General features: G+C 46.0%; 1 protein-coding gene across 7 annotated transcripts in view; it reads right to left on the bottom strand.

Annotated features, from left to right (window-relative positions):
• Window positions 1-4365: 4365 nt before the first annotated feature.
• Window positions 4366-9781, bottom strand: part of fgfr3 (fibroblast growth factor receptor 3) — a 39147-nt gene continuing 33731 nt past the window's right edge. For all 7 annotated transcript variants that reach the window (XM_081724446.1, XM_081724445.1, XM_081724447.1 and 4 more), the window contains 3 exons: window positions 8290-8427; window positions 8011-8116; window positions 4366-7883 (listed from right to left, as the gene is read on the bottom strand). In XM_081724446.1, coding sequence (XP_081580572.1) covers window positions 7719-7883; window positions 8011-8116; window positions 8290-8427 — 409 coding nt within the window. In that variant the 3' untranslated portion in view covers window positions 4366-7718. The remainder of the gene's footprint in view (window positions 7884-8010; window positions 8117-8289; window positions 8428-9781) is intronic.

Genomic DNA, 9781 nt, shown 5'->3' with positions numbered 1-9781 from the left:
GCAAAGTGGGTTCAGCACGACGACTCTTATTATTGGCTTTGCTTGGGCTTTAATTCAGCACCCAATAACAACCCAATAATTGAGCCCTTTCCCCCGCTGCCGTTTTCAGTTTATTCAGAAGCACCACGTGCTCGATGTTTATTCCTCAAAGCGAAGCCCTGAGTCAGGCGAGTGTCTAAATAGTGTGGAGCCGGCCACGGCGGCACGCTCTCTCCGGCCCGCCTGCTAGACGCTAGGGAACCGGTAACGGCCTCTCGCGGGCTGCCGTTAGAGAGGAGAGGTTAGCTGCTCGTTTCCTCGACTGCTACGGCGTGGCGATAACCCGGTGTGTGGCAGGGCTCTCGGTGTGCTACTGCACATCGCGTAGCATTTTAGAAGTCTAACTACACTAATCGACGGTCCTGCACAATGCCTGGCCCTGTCTGCGCGTCCGCGTGTGCGTCTGCGTGTGCGTATGTTTTATGCACACCTGTCCCTAAACTTCACTCTTCTTCACGGCTGTCTCTCACACATAGCCTCACTAATTGCTGATTTGGCATAGTTATTCTGACAACATTCCAAGGTCTAGTTACAGGAGAAGACCATACACACACACACACACACACGCACACACACACACACACACACACACACACACACACACCTCGTGGACACACAGATACACAGACATATGCTTGACTCTACACCTCACTCCAGTGTCAAAAGTATGCCGACATTTTGTTAATTTAATTGCATGGTTTGTTTTTAAACACAGGCCCTACTTATAAACATTTCCCAGTACTGAGTATAACCAAGACATAGTGAGCAAAACCGAAGGGTCTGGCTTCACTTGGAGTGTCCAATAAAACCACAAAACCTCAGTTGTCATATAAAACAGGAATGATCATTTTAAATCCTTCTACTTCAGACTTCAGGTCCCCTTCAAACTTCTCCTTTCACACCACTGCATTGCTTACACATATTTCATATACTTTATCATACACACACATACACACACACACACACACAGAGACACACAAACACACACACGCAAGCTTCAACTGCTGCACTGCTCTACTAAACTGGTGTGTAATTTTTCCAAGCGTATATGGAACAGCGTTACTCGTCTCTTCACATCCAGGACACAAAGTTCACATTCTGCTGTGCTGGAGCGCACTGTGGTGAGTCTCTCTGAGGCTCCTTGCCCAGAGGCCCAGTAAACACCGGCGGCTCTCGGCGAGGTGGGGAGTCCCCTAGCTCCTCTGGCTTTGCCTCCAGCCTGACGTTATGTTTGACACATCGCTCTTCTCGCAGCCTCTCCCTCTCTCTTTCTTGTCATTTTTGACCCCCCTCCCCCCCCCCCACACACACCTCCCCTGCGCCTCGCGCGCTCCGTGCGTCATAAGAGTCACTGTCTGCAGCGGCTTTTTAATGGGCCTGAGAAATGCCGTTGGAGGGGCGTCAAATGCCACAGACTAACGGTAAACAGCCCGTCTGGTCAGTGAACAGCCCAGCACCAGCCAAGCTCACGCACACACACACACACACACACACACACACACACACACACACACACACACACAGATGTACATACCTCTAAAGCCCCATGTTTTTACTTTATTAAATTTAGTAAAAAATAAATGCAGTGATTTTGCGCTCTCTGTAACCACAGTGAAACTATTAATTATGCTCAGGCCTCCCAGCTTGTTACTGCATACCCGAGATGTGTGTGTGTGTGTGTGTGTGTGTGTGTGTGTGTGTGTGTGTGTGTGTGTGTGTGTGTGTGTGTACTTCAGACCACTGCACTCTGTTAGTACTCTGCTACACAGCAAACCAGCAAAGCCTGGCAAGACATAAGTCCCGCACATACGGTACACACACACAAACACACAGTATGAGTTCTCTCTGTTTTTAGCTTTGTTTATGCAGTGGGCCGTTTTGGTCTGTTTCTCTGGTCAGAAAAATATTCAAATGTGTTGACTGAGGACACAGACCAGCGTAGACTACAGGAAAACCAAGACTACAGGAATTCGCAGGTCAGAATAGATATCCTGCACAAAAGATTACCAGTTGCCCATAGTGATGCTGCGGTTGGTGCTTGGAAACTCCCACACATAAATACACACATCGATGTCCATAGCGTCTCCATCAGGCTCCAGTTTGTGTGGACCTCAGAAGGCTTATTGTGTAGTCCGCAAGCTGCGGTCTAAAGATGTAGAAAATGACATTAAAGCTCTGGGTAAAACCAGTTCCTCTAAGCTAGTCCAAGAGCCAATCAGTGTTCCTCGGGCATGTCAGCCACCATGTGTGATTCAGCTACAGCTGCAATTTCCTCCTGCCTAATGCGTACACTGTCTCTGATAATGAAGCCATTTCCCAGCTTGTCTCATACCACCTCAAATCGCTCTTCCCCTGATGATGCTGTTCCCATCAGACTAATGGTCCTCATTTTTTTAAATCACCTTTTTTCGAGATTCGCAGCTAACAAACACTGAAGGCGTTACTAGTTCAAGAGTTTTGAGGCCAAGGGGGTAGTTACAGTGTCCGGAAAAGGATGGCCAATGAGATTGTACCCCCAATCATCAGCCCCAATGCACTGATGAGAAAGGGAGCTCAGAACAGAAGGAACAACAGCGAAAGCAAAGCACAAAAAAGAGGAGAGAGGGAGAGAGAGAGAGAGGGAGAGAGAGAAAGGGAGGGTGAGAGGGAGAGAGAGAGAAAGGGAGGGAGAGAGAGAGAAAGGGAGGGTGAGAGAGAGAGAGAGAGAGAGAGAAAGGGAGGGTGAGAGAGAGAGAGAGAGAGAGAGAAAGGGAGGGTGAGAGAGAGAGAGAAAGGGAGGGTGAGAGAGAGAGAGAGAGAAAGGGAGGGTGAGAGAGAGATAGAAAGGGAGGTGGGTGAGAGAGAGAGAGAGAGAGAGAGAGAGAAAGGGAAGGTGAGAGAGAGAGAGAGAGAAAGGGAGGGTGAGAGAGAGAGAGAGAGAGAGAGAGAGAGAGAGAGAAAGGGAGGGTGAGAGAGAGAGAGAGAGAGAGAGAGAGAAAGGGAGGGTGAGAGAGAGAGAGAGAGAGAGAGAGAGAGAGAGAGAGAAAGGGAGGGTGAGAGAGAGAGAGAGAGAGAGAGAAAGGGAGGGTGAGAGAGAGAGAGAGAGAGAGAAAGGGAGGGTGAGAGAGAGAGAGAGAGAGAGAGAGAAAGGGAGGGTGAGAGAGAGAGAGAGAGAGAGAAAGGGAGGGTGAGAGAGAGAGAGAGAAAGGGAGGGTGAGAGAGAGAGAGAGAGAGAGAGAGAGAGAAAGGGAGGGTGAGAGAGAGAGAGAGAGAGAAAGGGAGGGTGAGAGAGAGAGAGAGAGAGAGAGAGAGAGAGAGAGAGAGAGAGAGAGAGAGAAAGGGAGGGTGAGAGAGAGAGAGAGAGAGAGAGAGAGAGAAAGGGAAGGTGAGAGAGAGAGAAAGGGAGGGTGAGAGAGAGAGAGAGAGAAAGGGAGGGTGAGAGAGAGAGAAAGGGAGGTGGGTGAGAGAGAGAGAGAGAGAGAGAGAGAGAGAGAGAAAGGGAAGGTGAGAGAGAGAGAGAGAGAGAGAGAGAGAGAGAGAAATGGAGGGTGAGAGAGAGAGAGAGAAAGGGAGGGTGAGAGAGAGAGAGAGAGAGGGAGCACGCACACCAGAGCTAAACTAGCTCAGCAACAGAAACATTCATTTAATACGGGCTCTCTCGAGCACTGCAAACATATTTGTGAAAGAGGCTGTTCAACTGTAAAGTAAAGCATGCGCGCACACACACACACACACACACACACACACACACACGATGAATGAGCCTCTTCAGGAGTCTGGGGAAGTGTAGCATGCAGTTATATTTGAGACTTTAAACTCCAGGGAGCCTGCAGGACTTCAGCATGTATACCCACATGTACACACACACACACACACACACACACACACACACACACACACACACACACACACACACACACACACACACACACACAAAGACCCAAAGAAACCCACAAACAGCACATCTGATTAAATGAAAAGTCTTAAAAAGCTTTACGGTCCATTACTTACGTAATATATGCATAAATAATTGAAGCTGAAGAAGTCTTTTCTACTGCTCTGGAGCCAGGCCTGTTTACCTGTCCCTCTGGTTTAGATTTGGTGATTTTTGTCTATTTAACTGCAAATGGCACTGAGTTGTTTTTCTGAGGAATGAATGAATAAATAAATTGAAAGCAAGATTGATGCAGAAGGCTAAGATGGGAATGTGGAAAAATAAAGTCTTTAAAATATAATAAGCATTTGCTATTGAATAATGCATTCATCCATGCAGAAAACAACGAAAGGCAATGAGAGATATAAGAACAATAAGGAACAAGAGCAAAGAATAAAAACATCACAAAATGATCAATTTTGTAGTGTTTATTGAAAATGTTTCGATCGACAGCAAAGTTCTGTCAGGCACAGACTGCGGGTTGTGAGAGTCCTAAGCATACCACCTCTGTGAAGTGGAACTGAATTACAACGGAATGTTCCAGAAAGCAGATTCAGATGAAAAGAAGGTATTCATATCAAATGGTTAGTAAACTCAGTAAAATCAGTTTCCCCATTTTCTGTTAAAAGAGGACTAGATGGCTCCTAGATGACCTGGGTACTTGAATTCCAACCAAACTCATTCCCTTAAAACATAGCACGAGAACATCTACCTGGAATGCATTGTTTGACTATCTTTTGTGAGGTACTGCAACGATTGCTTTCGCTTCTATTTAAAACAAACCTCTCACTCCTATAAAATCTACTTGATATGTAGTAATCATTTGCAGAATAAACCTATAATTGAACTTAGCTTTTTTTCTAATAACAGCTGAATGGCCCTATCAAATAGAGCTAAAAGAGAAATCTCAACATGAACCTCAAACGGATGGCCATCAGACCATATTGCTAATCATTCAGTTCAACAAAGGCAAGACAAACCATGTGTCAAAGAGCTGTTAGAAAGTAAATGTAAACATTTTCCAGGTCACTGGGAGTGAACTGTCTCCAACCCCAAAACACTTCTTGGCGTAAAGAATTTGTAAATCTAAAGAAAGAAACAATGATAAATAGATTGAAATAAATAATGTGGATTTTTGAGCAGGAGGAGAGAGGACCTTGCTGCTTTCAAGAGTGCTGGGGGATTCAGTAGTAGAGTAAGAGACGGAGGTTAAAGGTCAAACAGAAGTGAGCCAGGAGAGAGCGCGTTCCAAGGACTGAGGTGGCAACTCTCAAAAAAACCAAAAAAAAAACAGGCGTTAACCATCCAGCGCTCTCTCCTCTGAGGAAATGGCCTGAAGAAAGAAGAGATGGAACATCCCTATGAATGTGTCGGATGACAGTAAAGAAGTGCCTTACAAAACATATCTCAGGAAACACCCCGCATATGTCCCTGCTGCTGTACATTCAAAACCTCTATCAAAACATCGAACCCTCCCTCGGGGCCAGGCACTTGATGGACAGGAAAATGGGCCAATAACAATCTGAGACGATAGAGAAACACTTTTAACACTTCAGTTATCAAATCTACAGTTTTCTTGTTTTTAGCAGCACGCACAACACCTTATTGCCTCATCCTTTGACCCTTCGTAGATTATTGCCGGTGAACTGTTCCGAGTTCGAGCGCTGTGGTCAAAGGACACCCTGAGACACAACCGAGACATCCCGTCCTTTAGATTCGCATGGCCAGGGACACCAGTGTGACAGCAATGTACTCTCAAACTGAATAACAACAAAAAAAAAAGACCTGTGCCCATTTAACGTGAGTAGGAAGATGAAGAGTTTGGCACTTTACAAACACAGCGGTGGAAGATTACCTCGGAGCTACTGAATGTTTAACAGCCTCTGCCAGAGCAGACAGGAGACAGCCAAAACCAACCAACCAACCAACCAACCAACCAACCAACCAACCAAACAAACAAACAAACAAAGCAGAAGCATACATAAAACACACCAGTCTAACACAGTTTGACCAGAGTTACTACTGTCTTAGTTCATGCTGTTTAGGTTTTAACCATAAAGCATTCCTTCATATCAAAGAGCAACACACGAGACCACACAGGTAAGAGAGAGCTGTCCCTGCTGTAATACTTTAGTCTCCTGTAATACTTTACCTGTAGCTGCACGGAATAAATAGAAAAAAAAAATCTGTCTTGCTCTAATTGCTTTTTAGGGGTTGTAATAAAGGATAAATGCTAAGAAATTAATGTTTCTAATGATTGTTAAACTATGACAAGTGCTATGTTCTACACTTTGTGCATCAGGGGACATTTTCCTCTCTGTGGAAAACCACACGTGGTCCTCATATTTCAGGACTGAACACTGAGATCACAGTCAAAACAACGTAAAACATTTGGCGTCCTCTGTTCACGTCTGAACACCCTGCTTCTGGGTTGTTGGGATACACTGGTACATATATTGCCAATAGTGTTTTGTACATTCTTGTCACTGTGAAGAAAGAGCTTGAACAACACAACAAAACCCCCACAAAGATAGAAAAAAAAGCTGAAAACAAAACCAAATCCACCATCTAGGAAAAGTTGCACCTTGGCGGTAAATAACTTACAAAATTAAAATCTGAACAGAAAACCCTTTGTTTACAGTACCAAAACCCTAGTCTATAACTTTAGATCTTAAATCCTTATGTTAAGTCTATAAATAGCTTTACAAATATACATGTTAATTCAAATAAACTTTCGTTTTGCTTTTTAAGATTAAATGTTTACATGACCTCAACAGTGTACACTCATTCGCAATGCATTGTTTCCTTTCTTAAAACTAATTTTAAAAAATCAATTATTTCCTCTTACATACACTGCTGTTTACTGCAATATGATACATATTTATATCTATATATTTACAATAGAAAATTTAGTTACATACAAAGCACACAATTATATTTCCTTAAATGAAATCTCACATCTAAACCTTTCTTCTCCTTGAAAGAATGCCTTGACAAAAGTTCTTTATGATGGTAACAGAAGATAAAAACACAAAACTGGCCATGTGTTTGTAAGTAATGGATTGAGTCTGATTCTCGTGAAGTATTCTCGCATGTTCGTGGTAAACAGCACTTCTTCCCAAAGCTCCTCGCTGTCATGTGCGGAAGGGCACAGTGTGTACCGCTCCAGAGTGCTCCTCCCTCGCTGTCCCGCCCAGCCGTGGCTGTGCTTGTAGGCACGGAATGGCTTCACCCCTCAAAATGCTGAGAGTCATTTAAAAAAACAAACAACAACAACAACAAATAAAAAAACAACAACAACTGGCCAAGTAGAAAAATAGGAATTCTCTTTTGAAACATTGGGTCTGGAGGAGGAAGAGGAGCAGAAAGACGAGGGTGAGCAGCGGTGTCCGTCCTTGGTGTCTGTGCAGTTCAGATTCCGGACGCACGGCGTTTTCTATCTGTTGACCTCTTGACTGTGAGCTCACCTGGTCAGTGGCAGAGGTCTGTGGGCGATGCAGAAGTGCTGTGTGTGGTGTACTAAGGCCAGCTCACTCTAAAGAGTTCTCATGGCGGGGTCGCCTGAAAGTAGGGTCACTTTGACCCTGGGGCACTCTGTCTGTTTATGGCGCTTATGTCTACATAATGCCATTACTAGTTATAGTGTTTTTGTCTGTATGATGTCACTCCTGTGGTATTTAGGCCATCTATATCTGTACGATGTAATTCATGTAGTGTTTGGGTCATCTATGTCTGTATGACGTCGTTGCTATGGTGTTTGGGTCATCTATGTCCGTATGATGCCGTTGCTGTGGTGGTGTTTGGGCAGGCAGGGCTCGTCTGGCAAGGGGTCGTGAGCAAACACGGAGTCATCCCCAGAGGAGCAGGTGCTGTTGGAGTCCGGACAGGTGGGGGAGTACTGCTCAAATGGTACCGAGAGGTCCAGGTATTCCTGTGGAGATCACACGCAGACACACTGGAGTTTGACATAATGAATAACAGCCAAGTGCAGATCTAGAGAGAGAGAGAGAGAGAGAGAGAGGGAGAGAGGGAGACAGTGAATGCGAGAGCACTCTTACGTCAGTAGATGTCATGGAGAGCACTCTGTCATGATCCTCCACCAGCTGTCTGAACGTGGGCCTCTGAGACGGAACGGCATGCCAGCACTCACGCATGATCATATACCTGCCAACACGACATCAGCAAATACATCACACGCTCCAGCCTTCCAAACGTCACTCATCGGTGCTCCCACTCGTCCGTGTACATCAGCAGAGTTCTCGTCCGTTGTGGAGGAGTACAGGGCTGAATGTATTAGTGGTAGGTGGGTTGTATGAGGGGAGGTTCAGTGGCCTTACAGCTCGTGGGTGCAGTTGGCCGGCTTGTCCATGCGGTGGCCCTCCTTTAGGAGCTTGAAGAGTTCCTCCACGGGGATGCCGGGGTATGGAGAGCCGCCCAGCGTGAAGATCTCCCACAGCAGCACTCCGTAGGACCAGCTGGGACAGGGGGACAGGCCAGAGGTCAGCACACACAGGCAGCGAGATAGGACAGGGGTCAGCACACACAGTGAGACAGGACAGGGGTCAGCACACACAGTGAGACAGGACAGGGGTCAGCACACACAGTGAGACAGGACAGGGGTCAGCACACACAGCGAGACAAGACGGGGTCGGTGCACACAGCGAGACAGGACAGGGGTCAGCACACACAGCGAGACAAGACAGGGGTCGGTGCACACAGCGAGACAGGACAGGGGTCAGCACACACAGTGAGACAGGACTTGGGTCAGCACACACATTGGGACAGGTCAGGGGTCAGCACGCACAGGCAGTGCGACAGGACAAGTGGACAGAGAAAACCGTACAGATAGGTGGCTGGTTCAGCTGGACGGTGGGAATATCCGTATGACCGCTTGGGATTTTTAATGGCTCTGGCTCGTGATGACTCTGCTAAAGGGTCATCATTACATATTTGCTGATTATTTTGGAGGACAACAGGTGTAGAAATGTTCGCCTTAACATTTCTCTCTCTTTCCTGCAGCTTCTATGTTTTCATACCTCTCTCTCTCTCTCTCTCTCTCTCTAAATCTCTTGGTCTCTCTGGGGTATTAGGTCGTTGGCGGATGTGAGAAACTAGTATTGTTGTTTCTCACTGAGGCTTGTAATGTGTGTCTGCGATAGGCAAGTCTATTAAAGCTGTGCGTGTGTGTGTGCGTGTGTGTGTGTGTGTGTGTGTGTGTTTTATCACATGTTGTTCTGTTAACCCAGTGCTCTTTTGTTTGGCCCCATTCCTTCCACACCACCACTGAGCAGCGCTAATCAAATTAGCCACGCTAAAAGACAACAGGAGCTAAGAGCCAGTTAACACTAGCCCTGCCTTCCTGAACCCCCAAACACACACTAAGAAGAAGCTCTTTGAATGCTGAATAATTGGCCCATCATTGCATCAGTAACCATTCATTAGCTTTATGTCAGACTCAGGTCTTATTCACACATGTCAGTAGGCAATGTTACAACTACACACACACACACACACACACACACACAAGTAACAAATCTAAAAGTGAATGAAGTCAGAATGAAGGGGTGGTTGGTTCCTATGTGCAGTGCTACAGGGCCGATGGGAGTGTGCTGACTGTATGATTTCACTACTGTAATCTCACAGAGCTTAGGCAGGGATGATCACATTCCCTTCTAATCACATGGGAAAATACAGTGCTGTGTGTGTGTGTAACTGGCACAGACTACTGTATCATTCTATACCAGAATAACATAATAATCTAGACCTGCTGTGCAAACAGACAGTGAACAGGGACCTGTTCTCATTTGGCACACACACAAACACACACAC

This window comes from Electrophorus electricus, chromosome 12 (genome assembly GCF_041902795.1).
Source record: "Electrophorus electricus isolate QZ-2024a chromosome 12, ASM4190279v1, whole genome shotgun sequence".
Lineage (NCBI taxonomy): Eukaryota > Metazoa > Chordata > Actinopteri > Gymnotiformes > Gymnotidae > Electrophorus > Electrophorus electricus.
Note: the sequence above shows the minus strand (reverse complement) of the source record. Positions and strands in the feature narration are given on the sequence as shown.